The following is a 22,043-nucleotide window of genomic DNA, read 5'->3' as shown; positions in this document are numbered from 1 at the left end:
TGACTGCGTGGTCCCTGAAAAAAGGGGTATTTCGGGCATCTGATGTGGCACATCTGGCACATACATTGTCTCATACTGGCAAGTGGCATTCAGGCTCAGTTCTGGCTATGATGGAGTCTTCTTTGGTCATGCAGTGTTCAAGGTGGGCAGACACTGGTGATTTTTTCTATCTGATACTATCTCTGCAAATGTAAATATGAGAGTAGCCATACTGGAGCAGGTAAGAGATCTGTGTAACCCTCTCTTGACTCTGATGGCAGCGAAAAGGAGATGCTGAAGTAAAAGTGTAAGAGTTCTGTCATACATAGCACTGCTTTAAGCCTGGGTGTTTACCTAACCTCCAGCCATTGTGAGCTCAGGGACTTCCTTTCCTGCATGAGATTTCTATGAGTGAGTTAGGCATGAAAATTTTTCTCCATGAACTTGTCCAGTTTCACCTGTAGCCCCTGTGAACTCTGTCCACAGCTTAACTACATCTTGCTTGAGAAAACTTTACCTTGTTTTAGCTCTGTTTTGAAATTGCTTTTGCTGTTTTTCCCTCACACGGTTACTTCTTTTACTGAGAGATTGGTCCATCCTCTCAGAGACTGTCATGACTCCACAGACCTTTACTGTCATTGACTTCAGCCATCTCCTTCCCAGAGTGACAAATCTAGCAGCTGTACACACCCTGGTTTATAACTTTAATTATCCTCACCGCTTTTCTCTGAAAGTCTTCCAACTCTTCCATACCCTTTTTAGATGAGAGGACCTCAATAGAACACAATGTTCAATGTATGAGAGCATACTTCTTGCCAGCGTGGGTTGGTAATATCACATGTCATCTTCTTAACAGTTTTTATTAACAACTGTTTTGTGGGTTGCTTTTGCTTCTGCCAGTCTTGTGTTTAGCAAGTCTACCTTTTTTTCTTAGCATTGTATGACAATGCCATATTTGCAATAGATATGAAAACAAATGTGACTATTTAATCTCTTTCTTGAATCTAAAATCAGTTTAATGAACAATAGTATCTTCTCTAGCAGTAACTGTTTACTGATCAAGACAGTGATGGACACATAAAATTACTTCGTGGATTTTTTGCCCCCTTCAGGCAGTGGAACAACACATAGAAAATGCTGCCAGGAAAAGATGCAATGTGGGAAGAAGAAAAGCAAAATGGGATACCCTTACTGAAACACTGAATACACAAAGTGGGAAAAGGGACACAAGTTAAAAATCAGGTCTGGACAGGAGCACAGTTGTGTAGGGGTCTTCAAACAAGAAGACCGCAGAGAGTTGGTGATGGCATGTGATCGGGGGTGCATCTGCACTGCAGTGAAGGGAATTGAAGAAAAAATAACAGGAGGAACTGTTATCTGTTGGGGAATACATTATGGATTTAATCCTAGCAGGAAAAATGTACTGTGTTATTAATGTAAAATCAGAAAGCACTGAAAATAATATTCAACAGGAATAAACAGCTTTTTCCTCAAAGTTCTTGATTGCAGGATTTTTTGACTCAGTTTAATTCAAGAGGAAAAGGTTTTATTTAGTTGTAGTGACCTGTGGGTCACCTGATCCAGAAGCATTTATGGTGTAAAAAACTTAATATTTCATATTGTTAGTAACCTTTTGGTGTTTGAAGTTGTGGTACAGAAACTTCATGGTTAGAGTTTGGAATTCATAATAAATGTGGCTGAAGTGGGATTTTGCAGATTACAGAAAATACACGTATTTCTTTTGTAAAAGCAAGTTTAAGTGACAAATCTGTTTTGTGTTTATAATTTACAAAATATACAAAGGGTTTCCAATTTTAACTTGCCTCAGTTATGGAGACTTTGCTGGTAGGTGGTGTCTATGGTTTTTAATTGTTCTCTGGTAAAGCACATCTGGAGATTAATGTTTTTTCCAGACATGAAACATATCAAGCACAAGAGTGAATCATACAGAATTATTATTGAAATGTTTTCAAATCACAAAATGCTTTTATTTCTTTCCATCTTTGTTTTGAAAGGCTTTAAAAAATTAAAGCCTGTGGGTCTGGGAAGAAGGGAAGAGAGAGGAAGGAATTTCTGTTCTTATTTATATGAGCATCCAATGTTTTTTCTGTTGTGAATCCCCCTGAATGACTGAAGAAATGGAAACAACTATTTTAAAGTTGCACACATGGTATTAAACCAAAAGTACCACTCAGATCTTTGGCAGTTTGGAGTTTGGAGGTCTGAGTGTTAAGCAACCAATTGTGCCTAATAATGGGATTCTACAAATAATGTTTTATGCTATGAATACTACTGGATTATGATCACCAGAACAAGCCAAGTGCAGGTGCTCGTGGACTGAAAGAATAGTTTCTTTTTCTACTCTTTCTTTTTACTCCAATGTCTCATCTTGGATTTATATTCCTTGTGGTCAGTAAATGTTGCTGCCCTGTTCTAAACAACTTGTGTGACATAGAGGAGGTCAAGCAAAAGCAAGGGAATAGAGGTGAGCTTGCCTTGCTGCCTCTTGGTAAACATGAGATGTGATGTGTCTCTGCTGAAATTTGACAGAAATATCCCTATTACGCATTCATCAGTTCACACTCAAACAAACAAATCAGCAAAACCTCTGTACAATAAAAAGTCAGGCACTGAGTCTGCACCATGCCCTCAGGAGTGTGAAGACACACTGAGGCAGGATTTGCAATGGCAATTTAAAGTGCTGCCACCTTGGCCACCCATTTCCACTTTTCCCACTAGTCTGCAGATGAAAACTATCGATCACTTCTGTTGGCCATTGCTAGAAGTGGCAGATTATGTCTACCCAAGCCTTAGCTGTTCCAGCTTGAAAGAGGTGGGCTGCCAAGCCAAGGGTTACAGTGCTCTCTTCACCATCACTCTAATTGGGTTGACTGGGAATGAGCACACAACTCTAGTGGAATCAGTATTACTCTGAGGCTAGGAACCTCAACCAGTGGGAGGTGAAGGGAGAGACTGAAGTAGTGACAAGGTGGCAGTACTGTGACAGAATAAATACTTTTAGACCCAGCCTGAGGTTGAAGATGTCTCTGATTTCTGTTTCACCTGGTAAGTTTAAGAGCAATTTAGCTAAATCTTCTGTCCTCAATGGGTAAAAGCGTAAAAGGAAAACAAAAAATAATCATAGTCTCAATTTTCTTCTTTCATAATGTGCTGCAAGATAGGGATGGAGTTGTTTGTGTTTCGTCACTGTGACTTGCAGTCAAAGTAATGTTGTAGGGTTTAGTGTGAAGGAAGGGAATGGGGACAAAAGGAAGAGGGAGAGCCTTTTCCCTAGTTTCATTTTACCCAAAACATTACCATGTACACCCCTAACAAATCTACAACATAACCCAGATCTTTCACTTTAGATCCTGATGACCTTAGATTACATGCTCTCTTGGTGATACGCCAAGGTGGTAAGGAATTTGGATGACTGAATGTAAATTAGGAAATACAAAAATATAGGAGATGTAATTTAAGAAGTTGCCTTAGCAAAAGCACCGCTATAGCTTTTTCTAATTTGTAAGTTCAGCTCTGCTTCTCAGCATCAAATTTTCAAAAGCAAGAGCAAACAGATGAACCCCTGTTTTACAATGGTCAGGGTTTTGTAAGACCTGCAGAAAAGTAAAGGATCATGAAGTGTTGTCTGCTGTCTGCAGCAGCTGCTGGCTAAACATTTGTTCTAGCTTGTTCTGATATATGTTAGACACAAAAAAGGAGGGCACACAGGAAGCTGCCTGTCTATTTCATCACCCCCTGGAATATTTCATTGATAGTTACTGTATTTTAATTCTTTGGAGATACCTTCTAGCAACTTGGCTGAGAATAGGCTAAGAAAGTCAGCAGAGGTGATGAGCCAGACCTCTGGAAATAGAATCTGAATTACTGCAACATAACTTCAAAAGCAGATTTATGCCATTTTGTAACTGAGATTGTCAATAAAGCTCAGGTACTGCTTAATTTGCTAGCCCAGCACTGTTTTCAGGAAATGTTTGCGTTCTTTGTAAAACTGTGTGAATTTTATTCTAGTAAGCACTGGGAAGTAGTTTTTAATGCTGCCTATATTTGCCAAGCACAAGGTAAATGAACAAGGTAAATTATTACAAAGTTTTCTAATGTGTGATAGATAAATCCTGACCTTGTTAGTAGCTGTCTCCTGTGTGCTCTGGAACCAGGATCTGGGCTGAATGAGTTTGCTGAACTTATTATCATAATGCTGTTAAAGAGAAAGATCAACTCAGAACATCAATTTGACAAAATATTTTTTTCTTCCTAGGTGAAATGGAAATTCCAGATACAAATGACCCCTTAGGTCACGTGGATGGACTTGAAAGACCAGTTCCAACACCAAAAGGTAAAATGAACTGTAGTTACTTTTTCTTCCCCCCACCCAAATATAAGTATAATTTAGAAAGGACTAGCAAAATCCTCTTATTATATGTTCACTTGATTTACCTGTGAATGAAAGTCTGTAAGAAAGGCAGCCTTGTGTGACTTAATACTTCTGATTCTAAGAGGGCATAGCAAGGTTACTGGAGTCCATAAAAATTAATTTTTAAGCATGTTCAGTCCCCTCACACTTAGGAATTAAATGTTTGACCCAAACATAGAGGGCTATTATTGCCTTCCTAGCATATTTTCTGTCATGTTGGTGCCATGAAAATGATTTAATTTTGTACAGTGCCACACTTGGCACCTATAGGTAAATCTTAAGTATTGTTATCTGTGAATAACTTTGGTTTGAGATAATTAAACCCAGCCCATGGCAACACAAGAATACTTTTCTTTTTAAGTAGCTCTGAGCATTAGTGATTTTTTTTCTAAAGAACAGACTGTAATTGCAGAATTTCTAGTAACTTGTTAGTTAGCATATATTTTTATAATACTTTATCACTTAAACTATAGATCTAAATGCTATTCTCGGCTCTGAAAATGCACGTATTTACTGCAAAATGGAATTCTAATTCAGTTTGGTTCAACTTCCTAAAGCAGGACATTTTCAGTGTTCTATCTGTAGAAACATGTTTTCTCAGTTGTAGTACAGATTTTTTTCTTTGTATAGAAGCACTGCTATACAAAGTCAACCCTTACACTTAGAAAAAAGGTCATACAATCTGTTCGCATGAAGAGCTCAGCCTACTTTCTGCATTATCGTTAGCATTCTCAGCAAGATGAGCACATATTGAAGCCTAAGACACTGTGAGGTGCTGGTTAGATTTTTCAGAGCCTCTCTTTTACAGGAACATAAATTTTGAGGCTACCTTGGAATGTAATTTCTGTTCTCATAAATATCCAATGTCATGTAATCCTTATTGTGTTTCACTTGAATGCTGGTTAGATTTGTTACATTGACTATGCTTGTTAGAAGCTTTTCTTCAGAATTTTCCACTGATTTCTATCCTTAGTTGAATAAAGACATGTTTATGTTTGCGTATCTCTAACCACGTTGGTACTGATCATCATTGTGTGACTGTATCCTTCCGGTTTGGGAGGAAGACTTTTTGTGTACTCCTCAACCCTCTTCCACTTCCTGAAGCTCCCAAATGATTTGGGGATTAAATTTTGTCCTCCATTATGGGAATAAATTTCATTAATAGACATTCCTGTCAGCAGCACTGTATACTACAGTTTTTTATTCACTCCACACTCCCATACCCACTACTTTTGATGGAAAAAGGTCCATGTTTAATCTTTAACTGCATTGACAGGCTTGCTTACTTGGCAAGTTGGTCCCACTTTATTTACTTTTTTGTTATGTCTGAGCTTTTAAGTACAGACATAAAAGAAAATGTTTTTTTTCATGTGACATTACTTGGTTAAATTCTTGCTGAGAAAGGAGTTGCAGTTATTTCCTTTTTTTGCAGGGCCACAGGCAATACCTGTCTAAGGAAGTAATTAATCACATCTCAAACAGTCAAACATTTCTACATCATAAGGATTTTGTATTTCCTTCAGAAAAAAAAAAGAGACCCTTGTTCTTATATGACTCATTGGTGTAGAATCAGTTGCTGGTTTCCAGCATGCCTGGTCTGGAAGTGGCCTCATTTTGCTCCCCTTTTATTTTTGTGGCTACGGAATTCTCCAAGTAAGCAAAAATCCCTTGGCTGAATTTTTTTGTTTCTTTGGTTGGAATGTTAATCCATGTGTTTCTGTATCATAGTGAGGTAGCAGGTCTCGTTTCAAAAAATCTTTGGATAGTTCTACTTCAGAGGTTGTGCATACTATTGGTACCATTAGAAAGAGGCCTTCAGCTCCTTCCACCACATTGATCTTCTTCCCTTCCTTAAAAAATGTTTAGTTATTCTGATTTGTTTATGATTTGTATCTTTTTCTAGTGTAGAATAGACCCAAGACAGACCTGAAAATAATAGTAAATGGGCTTTAATAATGCCCAAACGTATTGATCACACTCTGTAAATCCTCCAGAAGTCCTGAAATATGCTTCTGTCTCCAAAGAAGTAACCAGGTTAAGCAAGGTATTATTAATAGTAGGCACTCTGAAAAAGTTGCAAGTCTCTTCTTAAAAGTGAAGCTAGCTTTCTGATAGCTGATCGATAGGACCATGACTTGGCTAGGGCTTTGAGGAAAATTTATCTTCCTGTTTCATTGAACTGATCTCCTGAACCACCAAGAAAAGCAGAGGGGAGCACTGTGAATTTGGTGTAGAAGAACTTAGATCTGCTTTGGAATAAAAATAAAAGATTCGAGCACAAATGTCCTCCCAGTCCAGTGAGCCTTTGCAAAAATTATCCTTTTCCCAATCTTGATTTCAATCCAGTGTGTCTTGATGTCTTTTCTGTTTTGCAACCAACACTCTTAACAAACTTTCTCTGGTTCCTAAAAAGTCTCTTTCCCCGGCTTAAGAAACAAAATTATGTCAGCTCTGTGCTCTGCTCTGGAAACACTGGGGCTCACTGCCTGCTTGGGTCTGGCACTGCTCTCTGCCCACCTTCCTGCAGTCGACCAACTTTTCCTGTCAGTGATGCTGGGGAAGGAGCAAAGTTTCCTCTCTCTTTCTCTCACTGCAGCAGAGAGCCAGGACAAGGCCAACAGGGATACTTCCTTTCAGAAGCCCAGAGGAGAAAAAGAACATACCTGTTATTCACAAAAAAAGATGAGAGTTGTGGCACAAACCGAAACCAAGCTTTTCTTTTGTGATGAGCACTGTTGGTGCATCATCATGGAAGGGCTCACTGCTCGCAATCTTGTACTCTTAAACTCGGGGAAAGTATTAAAGGGTAATGAACTCTTCACGCCTAAATAAGCTCCACTAAAATCTCATAGTATGAATAATATCTGGTGGTGGCAATGTTAGAGCAATATACTTCAATAGTTAAATGCATGAGTAAGGGCAACTTGCAGTAGCTCAGATACTGAGTGAGTTGGGTTGCTCAAGGAGGCATGATGCCTCAAGCCCCTGACCTTAACTGTGGTTTCTGCAGAAGTCGGTCTGGGAACTTACTCTGGTTCAAGAGGTATCTATATGATAAATCTATATGACTAGGCTATCCTGGTTGCTTTGACTTGACATAAGGTAACTTGCCAGGAATCATGTATTCTAAAAGTGGTGGCTTTTTATCTACAGGACTGGTGATCGAAAGATCAATCCACATCCTAACTGCACTGTTGTGCCCCCAGTAAGATCTACTTCTAAAAGGGCAGTAACCTAGGACAGGTGCCCCTTCACAGTCTCACCTGGAAGTTCACAAAACAAGAAAACAATTGCACCCCACAGAATTGGATTCCCAGGCTAGATAAGATCTTCAGTCCTTCAAGTATGAGAAAATGCTGCTTAACAATCAGGTTTCTTCTGCTAATAAGAGAGCTTAAGCCCACTGTTTTCAGTGTGGGGAACAATGTGCACATTGTGGCAGTATTTCAGTGCTAATTCTGCTTCATTCCTGAATGTGCTGTAATTTGTTCTGAAGTACATTTGAAGTGCATGTGATCCAGGTCACTTCATTTTACATGCTTCTGGCTTGCAGTTTTGTACATTGAGAACACAAATAGTATGGAAGATGGAGTGCACATAATGGGATTAAATTAGGCTGTAAAGGTATCAATTTATCTGGAAATACTATGTGGCAGTATATAGCAGTGTAGTTTCCTTAACTGCTCATGTGTATTTTGGCTACATGTGTTGTGGGTTGCTCATCTTTGTATTGTGGTTAAGTAAAGCAGAGAGGTGAAGAACTGGGAAGACTGCTTCACATTTAGGAAAATGGTCTGTGCAAGAAATATGAGACTTAGACTTCTATCTCTGCCCCTTATTAGGATGTTTTTTCTCCATGTATTTCCAGTCCTGATTTACGTGTGGAAAGAGTTGCTTTACTGGACTCTTACAACTTGCTAAGATGTGATGGTGTGATTCAGATCCCGTAAGCTCTTGTACTTGCAGCATTGTTGCTATACACACCTCTAGAAAGGAATACTTTGAATTCCAGCAACTTTCATGTTTGTTTTTGCTTACGATGGTGTTCAATTCTTTTATAAGCCCAGAACAATCTGCAACCCTTTGATATTCTTTATAGATTACCTGTCAGTTCTGGGAAGACTTTATACTTATTACGGTAATCATATCACAGTATATTTGGGAAGTGTTGTCTTCCTCAAGTCATTTCTTATTAATAATCAACCATTCCATAAGCTAAAGTATGTTTCCTAGGTGAAAAATTATGTCTTATTATAGGAAATAATTAATTTGTTTCTTATGGAATTATTAATTACTCAAAATTTCCCAAAAAATCTCTTGTATTGCATGTAAGATTATATTAGTCTTAAAGTGCCATAGCAGAAAGTTGTCTTTTGAAAGAGTTCTGGTGAGAAAGACCATGTTCTTTTATATATATCTAACAAAATGAACAAAGAGTTATTCAAAGGAAAAAAATCAAAAAGGGTTGGGAAGGAGGAATAAAAAAGCAAGGGGCTTGGGGGGGGAAAAATCATAATACACATATTTTTAGTGGTTTTGAACATTGGAAAGTCTTATGCCATTAATCTGAAAATGCTCTAAATTGTATGCAGTTACGCAGACAAGAAGTATCTCCTTTTTCTTTTTCAACAGCTGACTTTAAATTTTGAGTATCTAAAGCCAACACTGCCGTAAGTTTTGATGTGTTCTGAACAGATGGTTTTATGAGCTTTTCTGACTGTTGGATAAAGTTATTGAAATACATAATACAAATCTAAAAAGTGATAAAACATATATGTAATTATTATTATGACTTGTTCTGAAGAGATTGTTCTATCTTCAGGTACCTATCAATTTATGACTCAAGTTTTCCATTCTTTTTCTTAGAAACTGGATATTCAGTGTTTGTTTCCCGTGTGCAATGCAGAAATGAAAAGGAATAAAAAATGGATTATTATTACATTATCTCATATCCTTATTATCTCAGGAACACAGAAAGATGTGAAACTCAGTGTATCATACATATTTTAACAGTCCCCCTGTAAATTTTGGAAGTCACTTAAACAACCCTTGCTTTAGTTTCCACATTTGGAAAATAAGGTTGATGTTACCATCCTGTCTTATGAGACTTCAATATTCATAAACTATTTGGAAGTTCTGAGATTAGAAGTTGCAAATTTTTAATAATTGCTATTTATGGAGGCCATCAAGAAGCTGGTTTGAAAATTGTCAATGCATAATTATTTTAAAAATCATATAGGGAAAGAGGAGCAACAACAAAAGAATAGAAAATAAAACTGGAATTGAAAACAGCTAAGCTAAAATTAACATGATCTAAAGTAACTGAAGAGGTTTAAAATATTTTTTTAGAATGAACTTCAAAATCACAGCTAAGATCTTAAAATAACAGAAGCAGAGCAATCATTTTATATTGTGTTCATGCCAAGAATAGCACATATGGTTTAAGCCAATAACTTGGACATCTAGGTGCCAGAATAATGTAAGTAAAACTAAGAAACATAATATGCATGTGAGGTCTCAGTGATAGTTGTACCCTTTGTGTTTTTATCTTAGTGTATATTCTAGTGCCTATCTTGATAATGATTTGACACATGCAGGAAAAGTTTATTTTTATATTCTTGCCAAAACACGCAAAATAGACCTGTCATCTTCATTTTGATTTGCTGTGGGATACTGTTTGATATATTTAGATGAAATTTATTCAATTTAAAAATATGAAGTACTGGCAACCTAACAAAGGCATTTCAAAATATGAAGGAGTTTTGCCAGAATTCATGTCAGTCATTTCCCTAAGCTGATTTACTCATAGGATACACAGACTATGATCGTATAATACAATATATAGATTAAGTTGCATTATCCTCTCATAGGTTCTTGACAGAACAGTTTTTACTTTGTTCAAGCAAAATAAATATTAGTATTGGTTGTACACTATGTCAGAAAACATAACAAAAGAGAAGCTTAATTTAAAGCATATTTGCCTACAGCAAATGCAGAAATATCCATGAGATAGCTTTTCCCTTTGAAGTATTTTAAGCCAAGCCAAAGACCACTAAAGGCAAAGGAAGCATTGTCCTTCATTTCAATGACTCTTGGAACCAAGCCAGAGTATAGAAAATAGTATATAACAGTAGCATCTGTGTAACACAGAAAGTTGCTGGCCATTATACTCAGATTGTTAAAAAATTGTATTTGATATCTGTGTCCCCAATGAAATATAATTGTTTATAGTATGACATTTAAAAGTTTAGTAATGCTGTTTATACTTAGAAAGCCCAAAATATTTTATATTTATGCTTTGTTTCAAAGGTATGTCAGTATTAAAACAGATCAAATCTATTCAAGTTTTAAAAATTCTAGTTGACTGTTGCTTAACAAAATAGGACACAAGTTAAATACAAGTTCTAGTGCGTTCACATTCATTTTCCTCCCTGTCCAAATGAATGTTAAGAGAGAAAGGAAACTACGTTGGAAAAAATTTGTTTTGCACATTGTTGAGGTCCCAGTTTATCTTGGGAAACAGTTCGTTTTTTCCTCCAAACCAGTACATCGAACTGGCATCCACACAGCATTTGTGGTGTGAGGTACATCACAAAAAGTAACTGCTGATTACCACTGCAGAAATTAAGTACAAAAAGCATTCTTAAGAGCATGGTTGGTTGGTTAAATTTTCCGCTTTGTTTGAAAGATTTGCAATTATGGGTTCTCTAAAGTGGACACCAAATAACAGAGCAGCACAACAAATGGCTGCCCACTGTCATACAATCACTTCAGATTCAGTAAGTATATAAATGCCAGACTTCAGAATCATTTCTCAAAGAGGAGTCGAAAATAGGAAATAAAGACTGCACACCTCAGGGTACAGACAGAGGCAGTGGATAGGCAGTGAGTTGCCCTACTGTTCCTGAGCTGCTCTGCAAAACTTTGAAGAAAACACAAGTGCTTCAAAGTTCAGTAGGTTAAAGTATTTATTACTTGATTTGTAATAACAGGGTAATATAAAACACTGCACAAAATGCCTATAAAATTGGCAGGAGAAATAATGAACTAAAGCCAAATTCTAACCTGCAGGAAATGAATTCAGTTACACTGACTTCAGGGGAACTGTATCTAATCACACTGGGTCTGAATTCATCCATAAATCTTTGGCATTGCTTTTGGTGGTAATAGTTTTGTTCTAGTTATTAATAGGATCTGATTCATAAATTCACACAAAATACTTTGAATTGCTTAAAAGCTATTGACCAAATTACTTCCTATGGTACCTCTGGTTTAATTGGTAAACCAGAAAGTCCCAACATGAATTTAATCTTGAGTTAATAACATCTGTTGGTCCTAGTAAGTAAATTTAGTATTTGTTTTCATCCAAATTTACTTGAATGTAATATCCATAACTAACCTGGCTCATTAGGAAAAGTGAAATACCGGTGTTTGAGCAAGCTGTAAGCTGACCAGTGGCACAAAACCTGACCAGTAAGTAGCACAAGAACAACGCAGACCTTTCATATACTTCTGTGTTAAGAACAAAAAGTATATCGGAGATAGAACCACCACACTACCTGACTGTCAACTTGCAGCGTTTGGGTTGACCCCACCTTTATAGAAAGCATCTTCTCTGCTTCTTTCACTTAGGAGTCAGGAGCATCTCCGAGCTGGTGTTTGTACCTCTGTGCTGGCTCCGTGCTGGAAGTGGTCTAACTTCTCAAAAAATACCTTAAACCAACTCTTTTGCTTTTCTTGTGTGAGCACATTCAGGCTGCCCCCATGATTGCTGAATCACAGACCCATGGAACCACACAACAGCCCAGGTTGGGAAGGACCTTAAAAGATCATCTGGCCGAACTTTTTTAGGGAAAGGGAGCCTAGACAAGATCATCTAACACCCTGTCTGATGGCACCTTGAAAACCTCCAGTAACGAGGACTCATCTGCATCTCTGGAGAGGTCATTTTCCAGTGAATGGTTGTTTTCACTGCAAAAAATTTAGTTCTATTGAGATGAAACCTCTCTTGATGCAGCTTGTAGCCATTGCCTCTTGTCTTCTCCATGTGGCTTCTTGAGCTCCCCCCGCCCCGAACCTTCTATTCTTCAGGGAGAAAAGACCTAACTCCTTCAAGTCTTTCCTCATAAGGCAGGCTCTCCAGATTTTCAGTCATCTTCATGGCCCTCCTTTGGACACTCGCCAGACTTTCTGTGTCATTTTTGAATTTTGGGAACTAGAATTGGACTCCAAGTGTGGCCGGACAAGCACTGAGTAAATTGCAATGATCATGTCTCTATGTCTGCTAGCTAGCAATGCCCTTGTGGACACAGCCCGGGATCTGGTTTGCCTTTGTTGCCGCAGCAGCTCTTTTTGGACTCGTGTTGAGCTTGTTGTCCACCAGGACGCCCAGCTCCCTTTCAGCAAGGCTACTCCTCAGCCACACAGATCCTAAGCCTGTACTGGGCTCTTTGGTTATCCTGGTGCAGGTGCAGGACTTTGGACGCATCTTTGAAACTCCATGCAGTTCTTGCTTGCCCTTCTTTCAGCCTGTCCAGGTCTCTAAGATGGCTCTTCCATCTGCCCACATCACCACCCAGTTTAGCCTCATCAGCAAACAGGCTGCTTTCAATCTCATCTTCCAAGACATTTATGAAGATGTTGGAACAGTGTGGGGCCCCGTATTGATCCCTGAAGGACCTTGCTTGTGACAGTCTGCCAGCCTGAGTAAAAAACATTGATCATCACCCTCTGAGCATGGCCTGTGAGCCAATTTCCCACCCATTTTGCAGACTGTACATCCAATTTGCCACCGTTGCTTGAGTTGGTGCTTTCATGGTCCCACACTGGGGCTCCGCTCCTCTTCCACCCGACATCTCAAAGCCATTACCATGACTAGATGTCCTTGACTTCCTCAATGCTCCAGTTGTTCTGCTAAAATTTGAAGAATTTTCCAGCTTTTCCACCCCTTTTCATAAATTAATTCTGACTCAAGCAGTATTATTGAGTATGAGAACTCTTTTGAACATATTTCAAATAAATGCAAACTTACTTCTCCTCCTGACTGTATACTCTGCTTTAATCATGCTGATGAGAATAAACTCCATACAGATTAAGAAAAAGTGGCAAAATAATGAGCTAAGAGTGAAATAGCCATGGAAATTCCTTTTCTAACATGTGGCAGAATTGATCATACTTTCTTTCTTGCTGCTACTGATACTTACATATGTAAAAATGTTGGCTTAAGTAATAGTTTTAATCAATTGCTTCTATTCCCTGTATCAACAAGATAATTTGCTGGTTTTCTGTTCCCTGCCAGAATGTTACCCTAGCAATTCTAATTCTGAAACGTAACTGGAAACCACAACAAATGACACTGTTGTGGCACGACATTGCAGAAGGCTTCTTCTTCCTTTCTTATCAGACATTTGAAAAAAGTATTTGTTTTCTGTCAAAATGTTCTAAAGTCAGCTAAAGATTTGTAGACTAACAATAGGGAAAACTAATCTAAAATTACATGCAGACTACTTCATTATTTTATGTGGAAAAAGGATGACAAATAATTTTCCTTTAAGTTTCCAATGTCATGTGGCGGTTATAGGTATTTACTCATAGAATCATAGAATGATTTGGATTGGAAGGGACCTTAAAAATAATTTAGTTCTAACCTCCCTGCCATGGGCAGGGATTTACTTCATTTTCTGTTTAGTGACATACTAAATTCACACTTGTCTACATTGTATTTTCATATTATTCATTAAAGCAGCATTTCTTTTGGAAGTTCAATGGTAGGGAACAACACAATATTCAAGAAAACCCAGTTTTCCAGCAAAATCTGGCTTTGTGAACTCTTTATATTACGATTTTTCTAGTGTTTTCCTCTCCGTTGCTATACCTAGCCATTACAGAGTAACTGATTTTCATGATCATGTCAAAAGTAAGTCAAAGCAGCGCATCATTTTTTTTTAAGTACTTCAGCAATTAGACTGCAAATGTTACCATTGCATTGCTGGTGTTAGATTCCTGCACAGTAATATGCTATTTCCTCATTAAACAACTGTAAAATAATCTAGCTGATATGAAATGGCACATGTAGACATCCATCAGTTATTTGATATTTGAATCTAGATGACATAAAAATGTAATGTAATATGAAGTATTCCTGATGCTCTATGTCTCAATGGTATAAATTCATCAAAACAAACATATGAGTATGACAGCTATATATTTTTCTTTCTTGTTTTGACAATTGCATTATTATTTCAATGGAATTACATGCTTCCAAGCTTTCAATGTGTGATGTATGTCAGTTGCAAGACTCCTAACACCAAATTAAATTTAAAACAATAACAGACTGAAGATTCGATTGTCAATTTTTTACAATAGTCTTCCATCAATTATTTTTTTAATCTTTTTATCACTTGAGATCACCAATACAGCATACATGCTTCTTGACAAGCCCTTTGCTTTTAGCAAACCACAAATTAGTGCTTTTAGATTCCATTTATAAAACTAAACCCATGAAACCGGATTACTTGATATCCATACAGACCTTTCTTTGTCCAATTTAGCACTACTTTAGGATTTGACATGAAAAATGGCAGTCTATAATCAATTTAAAAGTGCCCTCTGTATCACAGGTTACTTCTACAGTTGAGGCATACTTTCTTTAAATTGAATGTGAGACTTGCCATCTTTGAAGTTTGATTGTAAGGAAAACCTATCTGAATCAGGTTCATCTTAAGATTTCTTGTCAGCTGAGTATCTGGCAAGTCAAATTAATACCTAAAAGTAACTTTTCTGGTTTTAGTTATTTTTAAAGACAAATATATGACCATGTAAGAAGATTAAGTGGTAAAATTATAATGATATTCTAATATGGCTGCAACTGGGATTACTTTTTTATGGAATAGGGGTGTATTTTTTTGTTACAGAACTAACTGTTTCGCTAGAGACATAGAAATGGAGCAGAAAAAATCATTATTGCTTTCAGAATAGGTGTCCACAAAGGGAGTTAAGATTATAATGGTATTAATTCATGCTTGACCTTCTAAACTGCATATCTACTTGCAGACAAACATGAAGCCAATCATGAAAGACGAATCAGACTGTGATGTTATGGTGTCCCTAGGACAGAGAATTGCACATTATTTTTTTAGTATATGCTTGAAAGAAAACTGAAACCATTTCCAAGACCCTCTCTCAAAAATGTGCATTTGAGCAGCCTTTTATCACAACCAAAGTGAAGTCTGATCTTTTCTGACCTTTTACCCTCTTAGGTTACTTTCTGACCTTTTTGGAACCAGTAAACAATATCACTGTAGTCCAGGGGCAAACAGCAATCCTGCACTGCAAGGTAGCAGGAAATCCATCTCCAAATGTGAGATGGCTAAAAAATGATGCTCCAGTGGTTCAGGAACCAAGACGGATCATCATCAGAAAAACAGATTATGGTTCACGTCTGAGAATCCAGGATCTGGATACCACGGACACAGGATACTACCAGTGCGTGGCTTCAAATGGGATGAAGACAATAACTGCAACAGGAGTGTTGTTCGTAAGGCTTGGTGAGTTCCTGGTTTTTATAATTACTCAGACTGCTTTATAGACTAGGTATTAGTTTTCACAGTAGCATAATGAGAAATGAATTTGATGTTTTAAGAAGAATTCTCAACACAAAAGGAAATAAATAAAGCCATTGCCTGGGGCCTCTCCCCCAGTGCAGAACTTCTTGGTTGAACTCAATACTCATTTACTGGTAATAAAAGAAAGTAAATACAGATGGAAAGGTCTGTAAATACATAGTGAAGAAAAAATTTTAAAGAAGTGCCAGTATAAAGTACAAAAAGGTAACATTTCATTGCCTGGAGTTTTCACTGTACTGCTCAACTCAGTCCGTAAAGAAACCTAAAGGAAACAATGAGAAGCAGTTTTCTACGTGATATTCATAGTGCTGGCCCCATCCTTGTGAAATATCACATCTGTACTGTTAAGTGAAGCTTGGCCTCAAATTCTGTCCTTTGACAGATGAAGGTACACCGCACCTTTCAAGAAGCACTTATATTGCATTTTGGAGACTTAATCGTCCAGCCTGGAAGGCAAGCTTTTATTTAGTTTGCTTCTGAAGCAATGGGGAAGAAAATTCTAGAGACATTTTCCTAAAATTTCTTCTGATTTTATAATGAAAATAGCTAACTCCACAGTTTAGTTTGTAAGTGATTCATTAAGTGCTGGGTATTGGACCTTGTCCCTGCTGTGACAAAGGTTGAGAGCATGCCTGTGTCATACCATAAACTCTGATAGTAAGGCTCTCAGGTGGGGCTTATTAAGAGGTAATTGATGTGTGAAGATAACACATTGTCTTTTTAACAGCCTGTGTTTTTATGGTGGGAGATATTTAATAACAAAAGTTAAGTCCACTCAAGTTGCTGCCTGACCAGGCAGAAGATTCATGTGATTTTTATTTGTGGCTTTGAAAATAGCAATATATGATTATGTGCAGGAATGCAGAGGGTTTTGTTTGAATCTTGAGACAAACCTTCCTTAAAGAGTTGGTTTCTTTTAGATTGCTATTGACTTTTCTTATGCTGTTGTCCTTGAGCCAAACTTGCCAGTAATGTTTGTTTGGTTTATGTTTACAGGTCCAACAAACAGCCCGAATCACAATCTTCAGTAAGTACTTTTTGAAAAATTACTTAATACACTCTGACCAACTTTGTTCTGTAAGAATTTAGTTCATAAGCTCAGTGAACACTGCATGAAACCACAGTGTGCTTGCTAAAAAATATCTAATTTGATTGAAAACTCACAGACTGGATGAAGCTTTTTGCAGATGGGGATAACACTCTGTTACAGTGGCTTTTGGTTTGATCAAATTTTCTTGAGCAACTTCTGCTTTCTTATTTTGTATTTTAGACAAGCAAAATACCACAAAGGCATGACGTTTGAACAGTACCTGTTTACAGGGCAAGTAGGGGGTGGAAGAGTGGTTAAAAATGAACGGACAAAATGCTTAGGTTGCTGTGGTTATAATTTGACCCATGTTATATTATTATAGTTTGAAAGGTCAGATAAAACAGGACTAGAATCCTGTCTTTGAGTAGCTAGGTAAAACCTGTTTGTTAATGTCATTTGGACTTCGGTAGTGATTTGGTGATTTTTGTTAGCTGCCTGGGCTTACTTGCTGATCCAGTCATAATGATGAAAATAGATTAACTCTTTTTCACCATCATTGCTTCATGTGTTGATTTTAATTGAAATGTTGCATATTGTATAATTTCTTGAAGTAGGTTCTGCCGTTGATCAAATAATGGAGTGAGGAGTACAGTCTGAGGCCATAAAATTAGTGTTGGTGATGGACTACTTGAAACAAAGAGTAAACGCAGATTTGTAAAGATGTGGATGCTTTTCAGAAGTACGCTATTAATCAGTGTTTGTGATCTCTGAACTCCCAATGGCTTAAGTGGAAACACTTTAAACAACTGCAGTGGGCTGACCACTAATCCATCCATCTTGCATATACTCACTTAGTCATCTTCCATATATAAGAATAATACCACATGGTACACATTCTTGCATTTTACAGGCACAGAAAATGTACATTAACTTAAAGGTTTCACCAGTATAGGGATTTAACAAGTTGTCATATTTTCCTTAAAATTTATTGCTATTGAAGATTAGCTGTCCATGCCAGTACAAAAAAAGTAATCATTTTTGTAACCACTGAAAACACTTGAGAAAACTGTTATGTACCTGTTCAACAAAGCAAAATAGTGAGATACCAGGAAGTTGTCTGAACTTTTATGATATCAGAAGGCAGAGACTGGTACACGAGACAGCAAACTGAATTATGTATAGTGAAGCACTGAACTGTTCAAGGAACACTTCTCAAATGCAGCTGAGGAGTAGCAGTTTCCAAGCATAAGACGAAAATCTAGGAACCAAGCTGTAGGTTGATTCCCCTTTTGTTATTGAGCAAACAATTAATCTTATTTATTTTGGTTTGCCTAGGTTTTCCCAAACCCTTCTCCTGTACTAGAGTGTTAACTTACTAATATTTTACAAATATCAACATAAATAAAAAATCAATTCCAGTTGATAAAGTGAAAAACCCAATTACTATGTGACACATATTTCTGAATTACACCACCCCCACCCCCAAGTGGAAGTGAATTAAGCTTCCTGAGCTGTCTTTCATTTTGGTTTTGCCTAGGTTTTGAATGCTTGACTACTCAAACTTTGCTGGTTTTGAACTGTAAGTTAGAATAAAGGAAAGAATATGAAAAAAAACCACCCCACCCAAACCCTGTCATTTGAATCATGACACCTCTAAATCAGTCTTGTACCAATGGTGTCAGTGGTAGACCTGGAAACAGTAGTATGCCATTACAGTTTTGGCCCTGCCATTAAAAGGTGAAGAATACATTGCTTGTAGATTTTGGTGGTGATTTTTTTATATTCACTAGATTGAAGAAAAAGCTGAAACTTGAGAAAAACAAGGTCAGGTCAAAGGTCTAGTGAGAAATCATGAGGAACTAACCATATGAGGACCAGGAGCTTTCAGGGATTACAGATCTTTGCCTCATTGCGTGCCTATTCCTGTTTCAGTTTTCTCTTTCCTACTTTACTAGGTTTTGCCTACTTTTTCAATGTTCCTATCCTTCCTTTTGATACTGTCCTTTTTTTTTTCTTTTCTTATGCTTCACGTTTGCTGCCGTGTTCCTCTGCTCCATGCAGATCTAGTCCTTCAAATAAAATGCCATCAATTGCAGTATTACATTTTTCTTTTCAGAAACTGATTAAGTTGTTTTGTTTTTTTTTTTACTGAATGTTTTGTATAAAATCATGCATATCACTTTGTAAGCCAGAAAAAAGGAAACGGCAAAAAGGTGAAAGAAATACCTAACTGCTTGGAAGGAGCCCACACAGAACAAAAGGCTCTTTCTGTTTGCTGGCTGCACAGCACAGTCTTGTGTTGAGCCACCCGAGAGCCATTTCTCCTGGCATTAACGCTTCCAAAAAGACACGCTTCAGTGGAAGTGCTGAAACCTAAAACCATTGTAACTTGGTTTAAAACTATACCTAATGAATTATTAAGGGATGAAAAGCATTACCTGTGTCGATACCATCTAACAAGGTATTTTTATGAAGTCCGTGTGTTCTGCTGTAGATTTCTAGAAATAATCTACAATTAAAGATTGCCAGAGATCAGATGTGCATTATGCACTCAGACTTGCCAGCACAAAAAAGGGCCCTGACCTTCAGGCACAGAAGTTGAGAGATTTCCATAAAAAATCTAAAAGTAAAAGTTTCCAACCAAATGCATAGTCTTAAACTGGTGTGGACTGTTGAGAAGGTGGAGAGGTCTTTATTTGCTGTGAAGGTCTGTATCTGTGAAAATTTCTAGGGATTTTTCTGTAGAAAAGAAAAAGTAAAATCTATCAAAATTATTTAGCAAAAGTATTAAAATTGTTGAAAGCATTAATAGCTAGTACAAACTAATCTACAAAGGAAATAAAATCAAAACACAGTCAGAAAACTAGTTTCTGACCAGACTGCTGTCAAAGGACTGCGCAACTAGAGGACTGTTTCGCTAGAGCACAAGCTAGCAGGTTGAATCCTTTCTCTCACTGTGTAATGTAGTTGTATCATTAACATTATTGGCTTTTGCCTTTCTGAAGAGAGACATCTTGCCTGTTCAGGAAGGTAGGAGTGTGTGGAAATAAAATAAATGGGTAACAAATACTGGAGAATTTTTTCTTTAGCGTGGTTTAAGCAATGGATGTTAATCCTTGGTGTCAAAGAGTAGGGGGGTAGAAACACTTGCCTTCCCTTCTAGATGTGTTGCTCTTACAAGACAATTTTATTCTAAGAGACAATATGTTCTCTAATGTCTTCTCTTGAATGTTCAGATTCAATTTTACCTATTGGGCAAATTTCTGTTTTGAAGCTGTTTAGATTTCTCTATTTTGTGACTCTCAAGAGTGTGACTATAGTGGTGCCACCTTGGAGGGAACTTGGGATGGAAGATATCTGACCGTTTGTTGGATCTAAGGGCTTCTGGAAAATCTGGTGAGGCTTTAGCAGAAGTGAGGAAGGTACAACAAAGTACAGGCAGAAAGAAGTAGCTATAAACTCATTCCTTGCCAAGTGTAGGTGAACAGACCTGGCTCTGTTGCCAGTGCGGCACTTTTCCCCACATGACCTTTCTGCAGTCTGCTCAGGATGCCAAGAGGTGAACACCTCATTCCAGAGCCCTGTGCAGGGGGACTGGGCTTTCTAAGAAACTTTGAGAAGTCCCTGTTTCATCAAACTGACTAACATCAGTTCTGAGTTTACAGCCACTGATGCCTGTATGCTGGACCCTTAGGAGGAGAAATAGGTGGGAAGAAACACCATCATCAAGTAGAAATCGTCACTACTCTGGGGAGGAATTTTGAGATGTTAATCATTCAGAATAAATGTGCATGTTCTCATGCCTTATTTTCTTCAAGTAGTTTGGGACAACAGTAAAAATTTTAAGATTCAGTCCATTGAAGGCAAGTGATGAAACAATTGTAGTTGAGAAAAAAACCCAGCTCTTTCAAACAATGTAAAAAAAAAAAGTCTTTAAAAACTAGTAACACATCTGAATTAAAACTCCGGTGAGGAACCGTGAGGCTGGGGTGTGCAATTTATTCTCTGTGGTCTGCATATCCCATACTTTTTATCACATAGATGAAGTGCATCTCTTCTGCGACCCCAAAGGGAACCTCCTGGATGATGTGACAGGCACTCATACAGTTTTATGGTGGGGGAAGTATGTTTTAATCATGTGACAAATTGCTTAATTATAAGAAGGGAAAGGGAATATGGGGCCCTGGGAAAGAGGGTGCAAAGGAGTAGGTCATCAGAGCACTTCACCCTGAGGCCACCTCCCTGCCCGTGGCGGGGGTCTTCCAGGTAAAAGACAGTAGCTGTGGGGGCAAATAATTTTGTAAACTGGATCTGTCTGGCAAATGAAAGGCACCCAACATCATGTTAAAAAGTAAGAATACTTTCCTTATCATCAAACAGCAGCAGCACTTGTCTCTTCCTCGTTTCCTTGGGTTGCATTGCAAATACTCTTTAGTCTCAGTGTGGTTCAGCCACTGACAACATTTTAAATCTTGCAGTTTACACAAAATTATCTTAAAATTCACATAAACAGATGTTTTTATAACCAATACAAGGTTGTCTCAACTTAGAAGTTACAGTGTTTGTTCAGGCCCATGAGGACCAGGTGTTTGGTGATGGGCCTCCTCCAGAATGATATGCATGCTTTTTGTTTCATCAAAATATACACTTGGCTGAGATGACCATATTTGAAGCGCATATATATTTTTCTAAGACATTTGTGGTAACATGCTGAAGTTACAGAGTAAGCGCATATTTTGTGTACTGGTTTCCTGTTTTAATCAAGAATGAAGAAGAAAGATTTTGTGATAAAAACACTGGACTATAATTTTAGAGGTCTGGATTTAATTTCCGGCTGTGCTCCTGTCTCCATGTGTGATTGCCACAACTTGTTTAACCTTTGTCTCTTCGTGTTTTCTACAGCAAATGGAGATGGTCAATCTTCGGAATTTTTGTCTTCCTCTATTATGGGATCAGATTATTTCAAAATGTTTAGGAT

At 37.6% G+C, this 22,043-nt stretch overlaps 1 protein-coding gene across 5 annotated transcripts in view; it reads left to right on the top strand.

Moving 5' to 3' along the window:
• The window catches only part of ROR2 (receptor tyrosine kinase like orphan receptor 2), a 160,770-nt gene that overhangs the window by 105,957 nt on the left and 32,770 nt on the right, over positions 1 to 22,043 (top strand). For all 5 annotated transcript variants that reach the window (XM_080373141.1, XM_080373142.1, XM_080373140.1 and 2 more), the window contains 3 exons: positions 4,256 to 4,333; positions 15,670 to 15,957; positions 17,032 to 17,062. In XM_080373141.1, coding sequence (XP_080229267.1) covers positions 4,256 to 4,333; positions 15,670 to 15,957; positions 17,032 to 17,062 — 397 coding nt within the window. The remainder of the gene's footprint in view (positions 1 to 4,255; positions 4,334 to 15,669; positions 15,958 to 17,031; positions 17,063 to 22,043) is intronic.

The sequence above is a fragment of the Falco punctatus genome (assembly GCF_963210335.1).
Source record: "Falco punctatus genome assembly, chromosome: Z".
In the NCBI taxonomy this organism is placed as follows: domain Eukaryota; kingdom Metazoa; phylum Chordata; class Aves; order Falconiformes; family Falconidae; genus Falco; species Falco punctatus.
The sequence above is the reverse complement of the archived record's forward strand: the minus strand, read 5'-3'. Positions and strand labels throughout refer to the sequence as shown.